The 22,713-nt window shown below is 31.2% G+C and overlaps 1 protein-coding gene across 1 annotated transcript; it reads right to left on the bottom strand.

Annotated features, from left to right (window-relative positions):
• Positions 1–405: 405 nt before the first annotated feature.
• LOC129219924 (insulin receptor substrate 1-A-like) lies at positions 406–22,295 on the bottom strand. The gene is made up of 8 exons (XM_054854241.1): positions 22,156–22,295; positions 15,572–15,808; positions 11,954–12,037; positions 10,988–11,082; positions 7,523–7,609; positions 6,718–6,846; positions 2,877–2,944; positions 406–2,211 (listed from the first exon to the last, which is right to left on the bottom strand). Exons 1-8 carry the CDS (start codon positions 22,293–22,295, stop codon positions 574–576), a joined length of 2,478 nt encoding a protein of 825 aa, XP_054710216.1. The 3' UTR covers positions 406–573.
• Positions 22,296–22,713: the final 418 nt, after the last annotated feature.

Raw genomic sequence — 22,713 nt, forward strand, 5'->3', positions numbered from 1 at the left:
GTAATACCCAAGCTTATCCTAAGATTTGGAAAAAATGCTGCTTCAACAGGGTGGTAGGCTTTAGGAGTAGTTTCCTGAAAGGAGCTGTTACATGCAATAAGGTAAATAGTTTTAAAAGGGCGCTTGATCTTCATCATGGATTGGTAAATTAACTAGGACAGACCTAGCTGGGCAATGTATTTGTACTTATTTAATTTGAAAATCCAATTACAGTAAAAGAAAAAGAAAAAGCCTTGGCCTCCCAAGTACTTCTGATTAGGCATTGCTTAAATATTTATGAACGATAGAATCAGCAAAGCACAAAATCTCAAAATAACCATCTTTCATCAAATGCATTTTAAGATTTCAATCTCTCAAATTTTCTCAAAAAAAAAGGGGGGGGGGGTGGAGGGGAGAGAAGTGTTTTTTCTTCCATACAGCAAAATGAAGGATAGATGATAAATAAAATTTGAAACAGTCAAAAAACTCAAATTGAAACCTTAAGTCTACGACAGGTAATATTCAAGCACATGAACAACCATTCATTCATTTCTAAATATAACTAACGGCATCTTAGTTAAGTCTTCTATTGCACTATAAACGAGAATCCCTGAAGGTCCCAGATGTATTTTTCAAACCTTCTGACTTTGTAAAATCTATCTCCGCATAAAGCAATGGTTCTTCATAGTTAGATTCCGCGGGCTTTTGAAATGTGGGAGAAGAAGGTATTTCGTCTTTTGTTGCAGGGGCGAGGTCCAGCGACGCGTAGTTCAGCTCTTTTTCGTCATCGACAGATGGAACGATTTTGTGAGAGGGGAGTTTTGAAGGCAAGACCACATTTTCGTACTGGGAATCGGGGAAATGCTGACGAAAATTTTGAGCAACGTTTGTTTTCGGACTACTGTGGTTGGAACTTATCTCGTCGCTGGCCGACGAGATGCTCGATACGCTGCTGTGATCGGGAGAGCGGGAAGAAGACACTTTGAGATGACTAGAGAGGACACCGAGCGATGGTTTCATGCAACTGACCACTGTTGTGGGATGCGGTGGCTTTATCATACTCGCTGATGCTGTGACGGGACATGAACTCTTTCGGCCAGGCGAAGGCAGCTCCGGTCTCAGTGATGGAGGAGCAGCTGGAGCAGACATCTGCTTTCTAAATGCTGGAAGTGTGTTAGGAATGTTTCTGAACTTTGGCATCAATGTCAGAGTCTTGGGAACATCTTTACTCAAAGTGCTAGTTGGAGATTTATGCAATTTCTGGCTCCGGTTACCATCTGGGAAACTGTTGACATTCATAGACGAAGAGGGATTTTGCTCGGATTTCGCGGTTTTCTCTGCTCTGATGGAACTGCCGTAAGGAAGTACGGTCGTTTCAAGTTTTGCGAGAGCAGGATTAGGAACAGGGCAGAAGGGTTTACCCAGATGAAGGTTCGAGTAACTCGGATCTGCTGCACAGTGTGAAGGAGGAATTTGTTGCAGATTATGGGTCTGTGCACTTAAACATAAATTAGAGCCACTGGAGCTTTTAAATTCCAAGTTAACGTAATCATCTTGAGAATGAGTGATGGCATTCTCACTTTTAGCCGGAAAATTGAAATTTTTAGACCCGGGAAATGTATTTGACAAGTGATATTGTATGAGTTCATGGGAGTTAGGAGAAGCAGATTCCTTGCCCAGAATTCGACCGTGAATATTTTTTTGTTTTCGCTTTCCATCATGTTTTGGTTCTAATAAAATATAAGATGCTGCATCACAGGTATGACTTTTCTCTGTCTCGGAACATGAATATGCACAAGGTAACAAGTTTTTTGAGCACCTCTCACTGTTAACCTGACAGTTAAAGTTGGTGTTTTGATCAACTGGAGAAATTTCAGTACTTTTCTTACTGTAGTTAAAGTTCGTATTTTCTTCAGATTCACAATTTTCTTCGATTTGTATGCATTTTACATTTTCTTTTACACAAGACTCAAATGCAAATTTCTTTGCCTCTGATTTCAGATCTGGATCATTCTGATGTGGTGGTACAGCCGGGGCATTTCCTTCAAATTCTGGAACTTTATTAGTTTTATTGCGACTATGAAATTGAACATTACCTAAATTTGAAGCAAAACAAAAGTTTGTAAGTTTATCACTAACAGGAGGTTTATCACATGTTTTAGTTTCACTTTGAAAATGTGCATTCAGAATTTGGGATGATGATGAAACTGTTTCACCACCCACTGAAGATACCTAAAAAAATTTAACAAAACATTAAAATATTTCTAAATTTAGTTACTTTAAAGAATGACTAACTAAACCTTTTAAGTTTCTTTAAAAAAAAACCCTTTAAGGTAAAGTACTACGTGATAAATGCTGCAAGATACGTACTCACTCCTTGATCTAAAAATTAAAGTCTGAAGAAAGATATCTTTAAAGACTAAAGAAGATATCTTTGCAAAAAATAAAAAACAAGAATAAAAGGTTAAACTATTTTTTAGATTAGAAATCCTCATTACAAAACCGGAACTTTTTATAAAAAAGATAAAATGCATAGACAAAATTCTGTACAAAAGTATTTTTGTGTCATTCCATATCAAATCAACAAAACACACACACCCACAACCATTCATGAATTCACATTGGATTAAAATGGAAAAAACAATGTAAATAAAGCACAAATTGTCAAGAATAAAACTATTTTTAGACATTAAAAAAATATATTTACATAGTTTTTTTTAAAATTCATATTTCCCTTGAACATTTAATTGTTTTATTTTGAGCAAGAAAGAAAAAAAATTGAGTATATATAATTTTTTTTGGTATAAAAAGATCAATTTTGTGTCAACTTGAAAACAAAGTTTTCAAACATTCAAGAAATGTAAATAATAATGTAAAAATAATAAATAAATAAATACCTTTGATGAAATAAATGCATTATTTTCATGAAAACATTCTGCATTACTTTTATTGGAAGAGTTCATGTCTAAATATGGAAAGAGGAAGCAATCATGAAACATGTAATTATCAATTAATTATACTGAGGCAAATTTAGGAAACTAAATTGCCAAAGTATTATGAAAGTGCACCAGTTTTGTCAGACAATGAGGTTACAAATGAAGAGTATCTAAGCTATCAAGATTTCTCAGTACAGTGAAGCACCGTTTATACATTTCTCTATACGTTTTTATCAATTATACATTTTTTAAATTGGTCACAGCAGAGTCCAATACCATATTAGCGTGTACCTATCATACGTTTTTTCATTTATGCCCCTTTTCATGGAGTCCCTTCAAAAATTTATAAACGGTGCTTCACTGTATATATTTATATACTTTTGGAATTTTTAATAGGTCCTGTTGCTGGTGATTTTCAGAAAAAAGCAGCAATTTACGAAGTAATAACAACATAGAATGACTGAAAAAGACAGAAATGTGACAACTATTCCTTAAACATTAAGTTTTTTTTGAAAATAATCTTTCTATAATTTCAAATCTTTAATTTATTTAGCTACAGTATTTTGCTCTTGAATTTTTAGTTTCTGATTTGTTTTTATGTTATTTGGCTGATTGATTCAAATCATATTCTTTGAATTGAACATTATCTCTCAAATTTGAAAAACAGCAAATTTAAAAAGTTATGTTGCTCAACATTGTTGAAACCCATTTGCTGCTTTATCTTTTAATCATTTCATGCTTGTTGTTTCTCTTTTAACTGTATAAAATATTTCTACTCATTCATTTTCATATTATTCACATTATTTCTATTTAGACACTCCTATAGAATTTTCTTCAAAGTACTAAGAAAAAAAGAATTATCTTAGCAGAACAATCATACAGCCTCGCTTGATAAGTTCATATAACTCCTCTCAGGCAATTATTTTACAGCATGGACATTAGGGCGCTCCCCCCCCCCCCAAAAAAAAAGGCGATATTTCAAGTTGCACACCCTCTTATATTTCTCCTTTTCAGTCAGAACAATGGAAAAAAAAAACTTTTATATAATTTGAACAACAGCAACCCGTGCTGACTTGCGCCTGAAAGTGTAAACCAGCCCTGTGTACTAGACCTTTTTTTGGAGTTCGAATTTTTTTGTTGATAAAACATTGCGCCTATAGCCTCACATGTACCACAAAATTTTTTCCCCAAATAAAAAAATATTTAGGTGTCCAGCAGGAGGCCTAACATTTATAATTTTCTTCAAAAACTTTATTTTTTTGATTTATCTTTTAAAAAAATACATATACATTTAAAAAAAATATCAAGTTCAAAAATTATTAGTGAGCACATTTTCAAATGAATAATAAAAATAGAATATTTAAAATGAAATATTTAACTTAAAATTGAAAGAATCCATATTTTGAGTACAATGTGGGGGGAGACTCAAATATTACAATAGAGCAAAAATTTCTATTTAACGCTAATTATCGACTTCACTGTGAATATTTTTCAGCTTGATAGTTTCTTAAAATTTATCTTACATTAAAAAAATATATGTAGAAAAAATCTTTTTTTTTTTGAAGAAAATTACAAGTTTTAGGCTTTTTGCTGGACACCTAAATATTTTTTTATTTGGATAACAGAAAGGTAACAGAGGCAGTTTTGAAAAAAATTGGTAAAACATTCTTTTTTCCGGAGAATCTTAGAATCCTTTGACATTTCTGTCAGAAGAAGCTCAGTCCTGATGAAATTCTTTAAACAAAGACTTGTAACACTTAATTCTATAACGATTCAAACGTCCTCGGTCACTTAGGCAAATTGTACAACAAAAATTGAGACATTTCCTTTCAACTACAGTAACCACCAAACTATAGAAATTTAATTTTTGTTTGATTCATCTTAATATATAAAAATCTTCTGTGCGGACGTTTGTCACCATAAGGCTTTTAAACGGCTGGACCGATTTTGATCATATTTTTAGTTTGTAATTAAGTTGTGGCAAGCATGGTTTTGAAGCATGATGGATCGAATTGGAAATGTTTTTGTTAATTAATTAATTTTAACATTGGATGGTTATATTTCTCAAATGATTAATATTTATTTTAACCTACTGTTGAGCAAGAATTGAAATAAATATTTAACCCATTGCCAAAGGACAATAAGAAATCCAGCTCTGCTTTTTGTAATGAAATTTCCTACTGTGATTATGTCAATTGATAATGGATAAGACGTAGAGAGAGAGAGTGAAGCCTACATTTCTTAAAAGCAACGATTTTAGGTCCCAATATATATTTTAAAGTAAAGTACTGGAAGGTTCACGCAAAACGTGTGTTCTGTCGTCGTAGTTGAACCATGTGACCACATTGGTGCTTCAGGTTTTCCTGACCAAATGATCAGAAAGTCCCGCACCTAACAACATTTTTTCTCGGTTTAAATCCATCTGAGTTTTGACATCGATGTCAAGAATACTTTAAGGATTATCAAACTAATCAGTACATTATTAAAGGAAAAGATGATGGAATTCAAAGACGAAACAAATTTTATTTTTGTCCAGATAAATTACAACAGGGTAATTCTGTACACAAAAGATCAGTGTAGTAGAGATTGGGGATAGTTCAATAATTGGGAATCTGGCGCAGTCGTCTCATTTTTGGCGTTAATAACTTTATTTTGGTAACCATGCTGATTTATAGTAGCCCTATGTAAATAGATGTTTCCGTTCTCTTTGTTTAGCTTTGCAACGAAAAATACCTCTCGTGCGGGCGCTGGAGCCAAAAATTGACGCCAATGAAAAAATATCGCCAGATTCCTAATTAACGAAATATCTCCGGAAGATTTTTATCTTTGGTGGAAACAACAAATTAGGCAATATATAAAGTTTTAAAAGTTTTCGTTCAAAAGATCGAACTGCTAATCGGTCGGAGTTGGCTTCGCTCACTGATCGGCTGGATTACAGTAACGTGGTGGCTTGGAGACTTTGGCTACAAACAATAGAGTTGCATGATCATTTGTTTACATTTTAAAGCTACTGTTAATGTAATTTATTGTGCTTTTTGTTCATTTGGCGAAATATTTCAAATTGCAAAGAATTGCTTTTCGTTTTTAAAGGGTTTTTTGTCATTTTAGTTGAAGAATTTATTTTACAACGGGAGGGGGAGAGATGAGTGGTTTTCGCTTATTCAAAGAACTGTTTTTACCTTTAAAATTTTTTTAAACGATATCTGCTCGATTGTTTTATTCTTTTTCATATAGGGGATGTTGCAGCGGGATTTCCCGCTTGTTCTAGATGGGTAGTTAGTTTTTTACATTTAATATTTGAGGATGCTTTTTATCGTTTGAGTATGGCTAAAGGAACAAACCATCAAGTACGGGGGAAAAATAGTTAATGAAACAACTGCTCAGTGGGCATTAGACAAATCAAGTTGTAATAAATATACGCATTCTGAAACCAAGCAGCTTAAAACATTTTTTTTTTACTTATTTTTTTTTTTTTTTTCAAAAAAACGGTTCAAACACTTGATAGTTTATTGAAATTTTTTAATTTTCAATTTACAAAGTTTGAACAGAACAACGTCTGTCGGGTCCTCTAGTATTTTATAGATTTCAATACTTTCAACATGTGATGTGGATATTAGTTCTAACAAATGACTTATTTCTATGATAACAACATTAAAGTTATACTAAAATATGTATTCCCCAAACCTGTGAAGCAAGAGAAAAAATACTTTGATTGAATTTAAATAAAAAAAGTCATGCAAAACTTAAGGTTAAATTAATATGAAAGTAAAAGAAGATATTTAATTGAATAATTTGTACATACCATTAAAAGTAGTTTTTGGAGAAATATTAACAGCAGACATAGTAACATAGTTTTCTTGAACAACAGTCTTATTTTCAGAAATGCTTGTTTGAGCCATGGACATATAAGTTGGGTTATTTGAAACAGAAGCTATAAAATTGAATAAGAATATGTTTTAAATCATAGGTTTGGATCCCTTAAAAGAAAATTATGTTTGCAATAAAACCTTTACCAGAAGTAATAGTAATATAACTAACAGAAAACACATGCAGTTCACTCTTCTTTGCATACAGAAAATACAAAATTGTCAACTTCTAAAAATCTAAACAAAATTGTCTAAAATTCAAATTTTTAAGTAGAATTTTTAAATTACGGGGGAGAAACTCCTTCTAAGCTTTATGTTTGGAAGGGGTTCTACACTTTTCAGCACCATCACGCAAATCTGCAGAAACTACCAAATATGCTGAAGAAATTGCAATATTAAATGCAAAACCGCATTTTTGGCCGCAAGTTCATTCCGTTTCGCTCACAAAAGTACGTTTAGTGGTCTTCAGTAGCAGTATCTGCGTTTGGTGTAATCTGGCGCAGCTGGCACATCCCTGGGAACAGGTGAAGGTAGGCAATATTTACAAAATTGCTCCTATACAACTTTATAATGTAATTAAAACGAGGGAGATTTTTATTAACTTTCTGAGTTTTTAGTTCAACAGAAATACAGAACTGTACAAATTTAGTTTTGCAGGTTTGATTGCTGTCCTCAACATGTCTGTAAAGTGCTTATTGCCAAATTCATAAAAAAATGTTTTCATAACTAACATTAAATTACCTTGTTTCGGTATACTTAGAATCACAGGTGTGGTTGCATTACAAGTTTCTTTCTCTATCTTGACACATTGTTTAGCTTGTTTAGTATCTACAACAAAACATAAATGTTTGTAGCATTTAAAAACCATGGAAATATTTAAAAGAAATAATTTCTAAAACTACAAAATACAAAGGTTTCTGATTATTTTCTTTAAAAATACAAAACAAACAATTTAACTCTTTTGCGATGGTGTTGATTGTACACTGAAAAATTTTCCCTTTTACAATCACAATATCTGCATAAGTTACATATTCAAAGATGATTCCCCCTCCTTTAAAATACTTAAATTGAAATAATATCTGTTTTGTAATACAATAAGAATAAAATTCAAACATTACCTACATAAACATAGAACAGCTACTATGTAGCAACTGCTACATAGAAAATATTAGTGTTGTGTGCATAAAATAAGAACGCACTTGAATCTGGAAATAATTGTTTCGTTTTCAGACTAGTTAGAGCATTAGAACCCAGATTTTTGGCGAACTGAGCTTAGATAAAGTACAAAGCAAAACAAGGCAATTCAGAAAATTATTTCAAAGCTTAAGTAGAGTAAAAAATTAGAAAAAAAAAAAAAAAATATATATATATATATATATATATATATATATATATATATATATATATATATATATATATATATATATATATATATATATATAAACCGCAGATCTATTCTATTTAGGCAACTACAATTGAGGCAGTGAGAAGGAAAGGGTCCCAATCCCGTGCCAAATTCAGTCCCGCGGGATTGTAAAGTGTCAATCCTGCAGGATTGATTTTATTTTTCAAAAAATAAAGTTTTTATGACAAAAAAAGTTGTGCTTTTTAGAATGGACTGCTTTTATTACTTGAATTAGTAGTCTTCTTGAATTCCATACTACAGTTGTAAAGAATTACAAATTCAGATCCTAACCAGCAACTAGAGTTTCCAACCCCGCATCGATTTCGGTCCCGCGGGATTTCGGGATTGTAAGGAGCCAGACCCGCGGGATTGACTTTATTTCTCTAAAAATGGAAAAAGCTGTGCTTTTTTTGAAGGACTGCTTTTGCAACTTGAATTAGTATTTTTTTTTTAAATTTTGTACATCAATTGTTGAGCACTACAAAGTCAGATTCCTATTAGCAAATGAAAATACCCTTGTGTCTTCATAATTGCTGGTTATTGTATGTGTATTTGTTTCATTACCGTAAAGGGTGAGTGCTGCTCGGTTTTATCAAGTGCCAAGTAACAATTTCAGTAACAATTTTTGGATAACTTTGCTAATGTTACCTCTCACTTGAAAGAGACATTCAAAAACTTGAGCAGCTTAACCTACTGCAGTCATGCGAGTCATCTTGTGTTTCATCCAAGTTTCGGTCACCTCTTTTAGAGTCGCATAAAATATCTAAAATGACAGATTTTTTCAAAAAATACCAAGCACTTTTCATAAGGCACTTAAGAAGACAAAATAACTTTTCAGAAAAGACAATTTCAGTACTCCTTTAACTTTCAATTATTTCAAGAAAATGACATCATAAATGAAGAAAAGTGTGGCTCAAGTCATGTACAGAACTTCTTATGATTATCTACAGAAATGTGATCTAAACAGGATGAAAAATACTGAAATGGCATGGTTGTGTGTGCTAAACAGCACTGTTAATAGCACTACCCCTGAAAGCTCTCCCATGTATTTTTGTATCTATATAGCAGACTACTTTAATTGGATGCATGAAACTAACTGGAACATGTTGATTTTAGCTTCCAATGCCCCCTTCTATTTTTCTGCACATAGTATTTTGCTCTCTCAAAAAATACTGAATTCAGTAAAAATACTGAAAAATCACATGTCGGTATCTAAATTTCTGTCATAAATTTCAGTGCTGAAACATGCATATTTTTCTCAATGGGAAAGCTAGGTTTGAAATGACCATCGTTTGTGGTGTCATTTTCTTGGAATAATTGAAAATTACAGGAGTAATGAAATTGTCTTTTCTGACCCAGAAAAGTTATTTTGTCCTTTTGAGTGTGTTATGAAAAGTACTTAGCATTTTTAAAAAGTCTGTTATTTTATTCTTTTTAGTGTAAATGTATTTCAGAAATAGAATAATGTTAGCCACAAAACTTCACCGTATTTTTTCATGTAAATGCTCTATATTAAAAGAAAATATATGTATATACATGTCTAAAACTTTTAGCAATTGGTGCTAAAAATTAATCCCTGTTCGTCTCTAGGATTTATTTGTGTCCCAATTTAATAGAACCATATTACTCGTGATAAAGATCTTAATATGTCTCTTTACTTATCCCTGTTATCGATTATTGTCGTAGATGAGGATAAAAATCCTACAAGAGCACTAATAGTGAATCAATTTCCTGCTTGCTCCACAGAAGCCTTGATTCACAATTTTTATCATGATAACTATTAACATTACTGTTGCAAGGCAACAAAATTTGTAACAATGGGTTTGAAACTTAAACATTTAAAGGGGAAATTACATGAAATTTGTCATTTTCCATCCTAACTGAAATAACATTAATTTTATTTTAGAATTTTTAATTTTTCAGTTAAGTTGTTCCGTAAGATTAAGCAAATCATTAAATGAAATCCCGAAGTGTCTAATTGGTCTAGTTGCTGAGATTTCAGCAAAAGTAGGCCTTAGATTTCTCCATGACAATCAGGCCAATTATAATAAAAGTGCTTTAAAAAAGTTAGATTTTACATTGCTCTCTTTGGAAAAAAAGTGTATATGCACTTTTTGTAAGTTAAAATTTTTAACTGCATTCCTTAATCTCACAGAAGTGTCCCAACATGGCATTCAGGCTACCCCAGTATGTTTTGCAATCTGGAATACTTCCCCTATTTTTTTAAAGCGTACTGCTCTGGCTTTTAAATTTTAGCGATTGTTTTCGAAACTGTTTTCAAATTATACGCATTTTCTCAACTGCTGAACGTGTGAAAACTGAAACCTCTAATGAGAATATCAATTCATTCATTCATTCTCAGAAAAAAAAAACTATTTTTATTGTGTTCTTAAATGGTAAATCAGCTGTTCATCATATAAAGTTTTTCTTGCTCTTCTTGCTGATACATGGGGAAAGTGATTCAAACTTCAGATGATGCTTGTGAAAATAGTCGTTTTATGAGCAGCAAAAGTTGGAAACTGCTTGCATGGGAAAAATTTGCGGGATTGAGAATCCCGCTGGATCAATCCCGCTAAATATCATGCAGGATCCTGCGGGATTCAGGATTGGAAACCCTAGTGCTGCTATGCAGCATGATTTGAAAAAAGTTTTCAATGAAAGCCTACCTAGAGCCTCATCTTTAAATGCATTTGTTTCAAAACTTGAAAATCTCCACTTAATACCCCTTTGCTTCTCACTGCCTCAATTTATATAATAGCAAATAAATTGACAACAATTTTATTCTGTTTCACAGCACTTACCACTTGGCGACATCATCAAATATTCATCAGGTACTTCTGTGATTGGAAGATCAGATGGAGTAATTCCATCAGCAGACTTTGAGTTGAAATGAGATCTGTAATTCAGAAACAAACAAAATAAATTTTACCTTTGAAAAAAAAAGAATCCCTAATAAAATTTTCGTTTTTGCATAATTTAGGAAAAAATAAAGAAACAGTAAAGTTTCATTTTGTTACTAAAACATTCTTAATATATTGTGAATGTTAAAAGTTTTAATCAGAAATAACAGTAAAGTAAAAAAAAAAATCCCACTATTCAGGAATATTATTAACTAATTTAATAATAATAACTGAATTTTAAAACATAATTTAGCATCTTGTTCAATAAATAAATAATAAAATGAGTATTTATATAAGTGTTCCTAACCAGGAAACCACACGAATGATATAGTAATGAAAAAAGTTTCAATAGGTAGTAATCGAAAGAGCATATTGATACATTTTTTTGACGCAAAAATTATTTGCCTTCACTATCAAGAAGACTTATTTGGGCAGCTTTAAGACCTTATATTGAGATATAAAGTCTTTAAGTCTGCCGAAATTTTAAGAAAAAGGTCAAATTTAAACAATTTAAAGGTTTAGCAAGAATCAAAGACTGGACAAAGCAAGAATTAAGTATTAGATTTGTTCCATCCTCATGTAACAAGACATGCAGTTCTGCAAAGCATGTGAAAGATGTCTTTCATTACTCATTGAAATCCCTCCCCCCTTAATTTCATGACTTTTCTAAAAATTTTGGCAGACTTTAAGACTTCTTTTTTCGATAACAGGGACACAAGGGCAAATAATTTATGTGACCAGAAACAGTTATACTATGCTCTTTCAATTGCTACTTATTTATTTTTTTTCCATTGTTATACTATTGTACAGTTTCCTGGTTAGTACAAATGTCATATAATTTTTAAAAAAATGAAGAATAGGAATTACCCAGAACTGTGCACTTTTATACTATCCATATCTTCAGTACTGCTTGTATTTCCTGTAGCACTTGACATAGAGCAGGGACTAAAGCTAATGCAAAAAATTATCATGAATGTAAAAAAATATAAATGCAAGATATAGATTTACACACTATTTCTTAGATGATTAGGAAAAAGACAATGCTGGTTTTCAAGTTATAAGTATCATGATTGATAATAAAATGAAATAAAAAGTTGTTTTTTAATCATAGTAAGTCTTTTATTAATAAGTAGTAATAATTTAATACCTAAGTATAGTAAAACATAAACCATTTCAGGGGAACATTTCGTTGGCCTTTACTAATTCATGCATACATTTTAAAATTGTACAATAAATGTAATGAAAACCTAAATGTGAGGAAAAATAGGAATTGATACACAAAACATGACAAAGACAGGCAAAAATTTTAAAGTTTTGAATCAAAAGTTAATTATATAGCTAAACCAAAAGTTTTAAATTTTGAACAATATCAATTTTTTCAGAAAGCAATTTAAAAAAACAATTTTGAGAAACATAAATAACAAAAGAGGAGGGAAAGACTGAATGAACACATGAACAGATAGGGGAAAAATGCATCCAGTAAAGCAGTTGAGGAACAGTTTATAATAGTTAGTAATTATTTAAATAAAATTATATTCAGTATTGTGTCCTCCATTTTAGGAGTAAACTCGACTGCCATGATTCTAGAAATGGGGCTTTATTTATGTAAACTCAAAAGATTTAAGTACATTTTAAGGACTTTTGATCACTTTATGGTGTTCCCAGATAGGAACATAAAATTCAAAGATTTTTCCAACAGTATTGGGAACCTATTCTAAGTTATTTGTTGCTTCCTGCAGAAAAATAGAAAGTATTAATGCACAAAATATTAACAAATGAGCTATTCTGGAGAACATTCTTTAACAAATGAAACATGGCTTATTTCATAGATAAAAATTTAGTAAAATGGTAAACTTTGAATCATCTAAACTGAAATGTGAAGTACTTGGCACACCATGAACTAAGGGAAGTATCTTGTTCCTAAACCATGATTTTTTAAGAAAAATTAGCAACTACATTTAAAAAACAAAACACCAGAAATGTAAAAATGGCTCATGTATTTTTAATTACACAGAGTGCAAGGTTACATTGAAGTATAGCATAATACAGAACACCGAACCAATCATCTTTTCACTTGTGATTTAAGGTGGTGAAAAAGGACAGTAAAATATTTCAACAAAAAGGAAAAAACACACACATATATATATATATATATATATATATATAATATGAACAAATTGTTATTTGACACTCGACTCTGCTTTTACCATTCCATGAATTTTTCTGTCAAAGCATCTGTACTTACTAAAACTATAATATAAGGGAAGTAAAACAGAAGAAACGAGAATTTGTATCATCAGTTGCCATGATCATTCAACAAACAAGCAAATCACAGAAGAAAAGAAAAACGTGTTCCATGTTCAACAGCTTCTTAATTTGTCAACAGCTTTATAAGTTAATTGATTTCAAACGAATAGAAAACTGAGTAAATAATAATTTTACTCACTTTACATTTCTTGCAGAAAATGCATTAAAGCAAGGCCATTCGTACATGGAATGGGGACGGGAGCTAAGTCTTCTATTTGCTATTCCACTAGATGAGTATGGGGAATTGAGAGCACTATAAGAAAAGTATCTTTGTACAGCTAAGTACCTTTTCTAATTTTGATAGCAAAACTTTAGTGATAAGTTAAAATTAATAGTTAAAATGTTTTTGACAATGGCCAAGCATAATAATTACATCTCATTTGCATTATATTCAATAAAATTAAAGGTGCCTTAAGATTATTTAGCAACACAACTGAATTTCAAAACTTATTGTTAACAAATTATATCTTTAGATAGCTACAAGAAGAGGGTGAATGCGACAAATGCAAAATATAAGTAAGCAGCAGGAACAACGTGAGAGTACAAAGACAGCAAGCGAATCAATGACACAAAAATTTGTTTTTAAACACAAACATAACAATAAAGTGTGACTATGAACCATTTTCATGCTTAAGAACTTAGGGGTGCCCAATTTCCCTAAGGGTGTACTCCTCAATACAACAAGGACTCCCCAAAAAGAAAAATACCTCTTAAAAAACCCGCCCCTAATAATTTCAATGGCACAGTCTGTGGCATGATCCCCCCTAGGTGAGCACCCCTGAAGAACTACATATCCTTGTTAAATGAGAATAACAGAATTTTGGTTTTTTTAAGTTTTTTTTTCTAAAACTGAAATGAGATTAAAAAGCAAAAATAAAATATCAGATTGAATAATTTCTTTGTATGCAAGCTATTATTAAACAAAGAGGAAGGGAGAATACAAATGAACATAAAAAAAATTAATTTTTCTGGTAGCTATAGCAAAATCAAAATTTTAAGAAATGACACATACAGTAAAATTTTCAGTTTTGTTCACAATTACTTTATTTTTAATTTTGTGCAGTATTTTCTTACATCATGAAACTATTTTTAACAACACCAATTTCAATTTAAAAAGTGATTTGCACAGTGTACATTCATGAACCTTAAGTTTTAATTTAGAATTAGAATGTCAAATGACATAAAATGTATTTGAATCAGGACGTTTTGATATGATTTCAACAGAACAAAAGTGGTACTTAACGAATGAATACCATTTTGCTTGAAAATTAAATGACTGAATTACCGACGTTTTAATGCATAAAAATTGCAAATTACTGCAGACATGTGTTTCGGGGTTACAAGGAGTTTTTGTTTTCTTTTTGAATGCAAAGAATTGTGAGCTTTTGGATGAAAATCAATTTTTTGTGCAATAAAACGTTGATAGTTCATTTATTTAAAAGTGATACTTGCTAATTAGAACTTTAAAAATACAATGATTGAAAAATAGTTGACTAGAATAAATTGAAAATGAAAGTGCATAGAAATATCTCTCTGCATTTCATACCAACATTTGTTGAGAGTTTTATTCCTGAACCTAAAAGTTGCAACTTTTCTAAAGATGATTTTTGAGTTCTTACAGACAGAATTAACCGTGTAGTGGAGCCATAATCTGCCAAAATTACATTTCAGTACTTTTCCATTAAGTGTAATGACGTTTTGAAATAATATTTCAGGTATAAATTATTTTAATTTTAAAATCTCTTTAAAACAGACTAATCTGACTCTTTTCAAATATGAATCAAGAATAAAATGGGTATTAAAAAAAACAAAAAATCTTTAAGCAATGTTTATTTTAAGATGCATAAGTATAGAGAATGAAGAGATGATATATCTGCCAAATTATTAAATGTTTGTTATAAGGCAAAACTTTTGGAAAAATAGCATAGATTGCTAACCAATAAATAACATTTAATGTTTTAAATGCACAAATAGAAACATATAGTGATTTTACGCAATAATATTTCATAGGATTGAATTACTTTAAAATAGAATCTTCTTCATCCCCACATACTGATCAACAAAAGGAGCATAACCATAACAAGTTTAATTTTAGATTAACCCCCCCTACATTGTTATGTGTGGGTAAAGAAAGCATTTAGTATGATAACACTTTGTAACATATAAAACATTAGGTACCTAAGAACAATGCCGTTTTGGGAATTTTCCACCAAGGTTTTGGGCCTAGTAGGCAGGCTATCACATCGCTCTCTACTGCCAGAGAGTACATAACTATTTGAAGAAGTAAGTGTCTGAGGTGCTACAACTCCTACTGGACGTCTAGTGGCAGCAGGGTTTGAGTTTTCACTTGTTGAGGCACTACGTGGACGAGGAAGGAGGGTTCCATCCTCTCGAATTTTGGAAGACTTCATTGCACTTGAAAAGAAATGAAATGAACTTTATTACATAATTACAGGGAAACCTCCATAACTTCTTAATCTAAGGTAACAAGACAGGCAGAGTTAAGCATGTGTTAACTTATGGAGCTTCCATAGAGATACTGTCAGCATCCCCTTAATCGGGTAACGGATAAACGAATACCCTGCTTATACAAAAAACTTTCCGGAACCGAATGTTTCCCCATAGACTCGATTTCAATTTCCCCTGATAGTAGAAAAACATAAGTCAGCTTTCACAAATATTTTTTCTGAGAAAGTTTTGAATAAACTAAAAACAAATTAAGCAAGAATAATTCTTCAAGTAAATATATAAAATAATATTTTCTGCCAACAAGGGGTGAGAAAAACAATATTCACACATTCCATCAAACCATTTCTACTATTCTATTTTATATTTTTTTGTTGCTGCCATTGCAAAAAGCAATAAATGGGAGAGACAATAATTGAATTAAATAACAAAGAAATATAAACATTGCAGATTATAACAAATTGATAAATATTAAATGTAAAACACAGCAGACAAAGAGTGAAAAAAAGAATTTAGAAAAGTGTTCACAAAAGGCCTTCAGCAAGTAATCCACTATCATGGTCTTTTTAAAAAATAATGTAATGAAAACAAAGGTGAAAAAACAAAGATTTTATACCTCAAGTTGTAAGTCAGTTTTCATAATTTTTATGCATATACTAGTATATTGTTAATGAATGTGCTATTTGGTTGTTTACTTTTCTTATTTAAAAAACTTTTTAGCAATAACATTAATTACTCCCTTTATACAGCTACAGGCTTATTATAAAGTTTTTAAAAAAAGTTGTCAATTTGGAAAGGTAAAGAATATTTCTTTGCTTAATCAAATGCTCTGATTAATGGAATAATATTTCTTGGAACCAATAGCATTCGTTTAAGTGGGACTGACAATATTTCTGTTTTATTCACTAGTACTTACCATTCAAATTATATTGAACAAATTTTAGTAACAGATTGTTCTTTTTTTAAAATTACATAGCAAAAGAAATAACTATCAAATTGCAATACTTGATGAGAAATAATCTATTGATTGTTCAGAAAAGGTAAAAGTTACTTTTTGGTCAGATCTAGTAAAAAAAAAAAAAAGTATAAGAGCTTGGAAGTTTGGAGTACATGCATCATGGTGTTTTTTTTTCTTTCCAAGATTCCCCAGATTATTTTTCACCTCCAACCCCTTTCCTATGATTGCTTCAACGACACAAGGTGCGGAAGCCCCTACAGTACAAGGAAAAATATTCTAATGAGCTTTTTCCAGCAAAGGAATGATTGACAAAAAAACATCCGATGTAAAATTTGCAGAAATATTCAAGGAAAAATTAAATTAGAAGAAAAATATTATTTAGAACAACAGGTGGATGTTGACTATTCAATTAATGGATATTTTGGTAAATGTTTGTCAAGTTAAGAGAGTATTTTACCCATTGAAATCAGCAGTGGATCAACCAATGGAAGAACCAATGTCGACTTATCGAGGTAGTTGAGGTAGCAGAGGTTCACTGTATTAAGTGATTTTTGATTTTCTTGTCATATTCAGGAAACAAATCTTTTGAATTTCCCATAGTTTTGCAAACTGAGTCAATTTACTTACATTATTTAGCTAGATAAAGCCAAGTACAAAGTGCCCTGTGGATTGATGAGAGATCTACAGCATAAAGTAAGACCTGAATCACAAAGTCATGAGAAGAAGAAATGCTAAACCAAAATCAATAACATTCACATTTTTTTGCTGGGGTTTAAACCCAGGCACTCGGTTTGGGAGCTTCCTACCTTATAGATTATGCCACTGAGAGGTCTTTTTGTATTGAATTATGTAACTTTTCACTAAAAATATCATCGACTGACTTTTTAAATGCAGTAATACCAGAGTTTTATCAACATAACAATAAGGCAACAGCACATTCCAGATGAAATTTCAAACACTGTCAATGAATCATTATTGTAATGGCTATATAATTAAACTACATTATAGTCTTAACAAAAAATAATGCATTAAATATTTAACAGGTGAAAATTAGATTTTTTTTAAATTCAAAATTGATAGTATTAATTATTTAAAATATTTGAGAAATTAAAAGCAGAGAACTAAATATGGGAAATGATAAACAGCGCATAATTTTATCCTATATATATATATATATGCTAGAAGGTATGACAGGTAAAAATTTCCTCTACTCTTCTACATTTGAACAAAGTAGTTGTGTTTGGGGATGTTTTGATGTTTGAAATTTTAACCCTCACTCCAGGGGATTAACCCTAAACTCCAGTGGATAGCATTAATTTTCAATCATTTTTTTTATTACTCATTCCTCTAAAATGACCATCTTACAGTAAAGTTACAGGACCAAGTTCAGCATTGTCACAAAAAAGCATTTCCCTGCATGTTAAACATTACAAAAACATATTATCAAACTATCATGCAGTGGTCCGAGTTTCATTGTTGAAACTTGCGGGTTACTTGATCATTGGCTATTATTTATATGAGGATATACAGGGTGTTCCGTTTTAACCTGCAAGGCATCTATTTTTGCAACCGTTAGTCCTAGATGTATACTTTCAATTGCAAAAATGTTCAAAATCAGATGCAGGGTTAAGATATTGAAAGTTTGAAGCAAAAATAAAAATGGGTCAAAAAATAAAAAATTAAACTTTTTATATGGGCCCCAGGTAACTTATATTTAGCGAAATAACCTCCATTAAAAACTATCACTGACACAAAAAACTTGACATTTATGCAACCAAAAGCCAAGGAGATAATCCAGTTTAATGTTTTAAGGGACCATACAGAAGATGAGATTGGAACTTATCGCCCTTTCATAAGAATGACAGGTTGTCAAAGTAAAAAACACAAAGTATTTATATTTTTCAACAATAAACGCAAATGTTATGCCGTGATACGCAAAAACACACTGAAAAACCTCGAACAATTTGAAAAACCACACTTTATGCACACATGTAATTGTAAAAACTTGTTAACTGCTCTATTTTCCCCCAAAAGATGTTATTGACGGCGAGTGAAAAGTAGTGTAAGTCACAAAACGCTGCGTTTCATATCTCCGTGAACATTAGTCGCACTAATTTCAAACTTTTTGTGTTGGAATTATTTTTTAACGGAGAATATTTCCCTAAATATCAGTTAGGGAACCTGAAGCCTGTATAAAAAGTTAATTATTTTTATTTCCTGACTCATTTTTATTTTGACTTCAAACTTTAAATGTCTGAACTCCTCATCTGATTTTGAACATTTTTGAAATTGGAAGTATGCATCTAGGACCAACGGTTGCAAAAATAAAGGTCTTGCAGGTTAAAACGGAACACCCTGTACATATATATATATATATATATATATATATATATATATATATATATATATATATTAGGGTGGTCCTTATTTATATGGGGAAAAAAAAATTTCGGAATTCAACAAGTGATGCCCCCTAGTTTTGTGACACTATAATAAAAAGTAATCGGTGCAAAATTTGAACTCGATCGGTCAATAATAAAACGTGCCCCTAGGACGTTGAACTTCAACACTTTTGATAATTTTCCCACAAATCTTCGAGTTTTTGCTTCAGAACCCGTACATAGTTTCTCCTATGTTTTCAAAATATTTTTACAGCAAGGTAGCACTAAAATTAATCTTTTTAATTACTTCATATCGTCTAAAGATTTTACATTGAATAAGGATGAAATATTGCTTTAGAAACTTTACCTTAATTGTACGCTTTTCTCAATGTATCTCAATCGTGTGTATTTTTTTTCCGATAGTCTTGGAGTGTCTGTAAAATACTAAATTGCTTTTGTGACTCATATTTGGTAAATTGATTGTGAAATTCTTCGATTAATTGTACACCTCTTTCAGTTGTATCATTCACAATTTTCAGCATTTTAACGATATCTATTTCCTTTAAATAGCTTCCTTCATTTTGCCATGAATCAGGATCAAATAGGAAAACATCTTTTGGTGTTTGTAACTTATCAAACAGTTTTATTGACTTGTAATTGATTCTATAACGGGGAAGATCTTTACTAAGAAAGTATTCCAAATCATCTACTGTTATTTGAAATTTTTTATATAGTCATCAGACACGTCTTCCTATTCAGCAAGCATTTTTTTGAAGTAGTCTTTTCCTATCTTCAAAGTTAATTCCTTCATCCAATACGAACAAAGCTACTAGTTCATCCCCTAAGTACCATAAGTGATTTATGAATTTTTTAATCACTGCTTCTGCTGCATGTTTTTCATCATTTTGTACGTTGCAGGTTTTTTAGACACTCGACTTATATTAATTTAAAAGACCTAGAATGGGTTAGGATAGATACCCATTCGGTTTCTAAACCTTGTGAATTGCAAGAGGAATTTGATGATAATAAAGGACTATGTACTGAAATAGAAGACAGTTTAAAGTATAGATTTTTACATTATTCCGATCTGGAATTTTTTTAAAATTTATATTTTAGATATGGAAAATAGAGTTTATTTTTATAGTAGCGTAATCGAGGATTTTTCAAAATTTAAATTATAAGAATGTATAAACATTTAAGTATATAACTAAATAACAGCAAATTAAAATATAATTGTCATTACTTATATTTATAGCATGGAAACTTAGTGACCCTATTTGCCACACCTATTACATACACAGAAAATTTTCGAAATCAACACCCCCAAAGCATGGAGGAGGCAATTTGTTGCTGTCAAAAATCATTCATTAATGGCCTTTAGAATGGCCTTGTGTCCATCTTGGTGGAAAAAAATGTTCCCCTGCCGCTCGGTTTGAAACGAGCGCAAATAGCGGTATGCCTGTCCCAACGCCGTTGGTGTATATGTACCCTATGTAATATGTATAATTTTACAGAATGAAAGTGAGAGAATGGTTGGTCTGGAAGTAGCAACATCTATTGAGGTTCAAAATTACTTTAAATATGAAACTTAGGAATATTTTTCTTTAAAACTCAAAAAAGGGGGCCCTAGGGGCACGTGTTAATATTCATGGATTGACTTAAAATTTTGCATGGATCATTTATTTGTATAATGGAACAAATTAAGGGGGCTTCATGTAAAAATCTACAACTTCAAAAATAAGGACCACCCTAATATATATATATATAATTTCTTATTTTTGTACCCCAGAGCCAGACTAGAAGAGTCTAAAAATTGCGAATTTCCGTTTATTAGTGGAGTGTATGTAGAATCCTATTCTGCACGGAATCATGTAAATGTAATTCTTTCAAAAAAAAAATTCTTTGTAATTTTTTTACCAGTGTTAAAACAGCATGCATGTCATCCTTTGCATGCACCATACAAACGTTTTCTCTTTCTCTTGTAAAGTGGCAATTATGTGACTTTTGTTGTTCTGGCTCTGAGGTTTAACTTAGGGTGCGTTCATAAAGTCGTATACTTTTTACCAGTGAAGTGAGTTAACCGAGTGAGGCATTCAAAAAGAAAACGCGTTAGCTAACTGGTCCTTCACAGAAAGTGTAATTCGGTTAGTTTCGTGATAGGCTAAATTCTTAACAAAGTTCATGAAGGAAAAGGGCGGTTTGCTCAGTTAGAAAACATGGTGGCGCCCAGTGCATGTAATGCTTATGTTTTAAATGCGATATAGGTGCGGTTCATAATGAGTTTATTGTTAAGCATATGAAATCTTGTTTCAAGAAAACATCAGGGTTTGCATGATTGAGAAAATTTCAATAAAAGAAATCGAAATAAATACTTCACACTTTAATTATTTATTTGTGCTAGACAACTGACAATAAACATAATAATAATAATAATGCATTTTGAATTTTAACAGCCTTTACAAATGCATTGTACTTTTAATTTTAGTCAATTCAAATACACCTTTGCCTACTATTTCTTAACGGGGGGAAAATGTGTCGGATATTTTAAATTAAAAACACATTTTGCATTTTCCTGTAACTCATCAAGAAATAATTCAAAATACCTTGTTTAAGTCAGGTCATATCTGATTTTATAAAAGATAAAAAATTATCTTAATTAGGAGGGAATTTAGTTTAAAGGAATCTTAAAATTTGTTTTCTTCTTATTATTTTATTCAAAAGAAGAATCCTCTAGTCAATTTTTTTTATCACTAACTTCAAAAAACATATCATCCAAAAAAGCAATGATCTGCGTCGTCTGCGCGATTTTTATTTTTAATTGATCGTTCAAAAAGTGAACGCAGGTAACGGAAAACCGAAAAGTTATTGTTTGTTGAGCCAGTGATCTTTCGTTAGACTTTATAAATGCACCCGTAATGAAACCAGCAGTCTGTCAAAAAACAAACAAAATAGCTTACCTCAAAACAGTTTCATGCATATTCTGGGCTATGAGAGTACCTTCAGTTGCCATGTATATTTCTCCAGCTCCAGTAACAGCTGATCGCCCAAGCTCGATGAAAAAGTGATCTTTTGAATGACCACATCTTCGAATGCTCATTAACTGAAGATGACATTTAAAAATATGTACGTATTAAATAATGTATAATGTCTAAGAAATTATTGCACACACATAACTTATGGAAAATCATTACTTAATAAGAAAAACAATTCCTGCCTCGATTCAGCCTTATGCGTTGATAAATTAGTTTTTGCATCCTACATTTACATTCTACACAAATGCAAAATAAGAAAAATACACATGGCAAAAAAAAAAAAAAAAAAAAAAAAAAAAAAAAACTTATAGATGCATTAGACATTAAATGCTGATTGGAAAAAAAAAAAAAGAAAGAAAATTAACATCAAATAGTGCTTAAACCTGTATTGATACAATAAGAAGGAATTTATAACAAGGTCACTTTTCCCAGGTAGATCAAAATGATGGCAAAACAGAGATAGAGAGCCATTTAGCAATGAAA

This window comes from Uloborus diversus, chromosome 4 (assembly GCF_026930045.1).
Source record: "Uloborus diversus isolate 005 chromosome 4, Udiv.v.3.1, whole genome shotgun sequence".
Lineage (NCBI taxonomy): Eukaryota > Metazoa > Arthropoda > Arachnida > Araneae > Uloboridae > Uloborus > Uloborus diversus.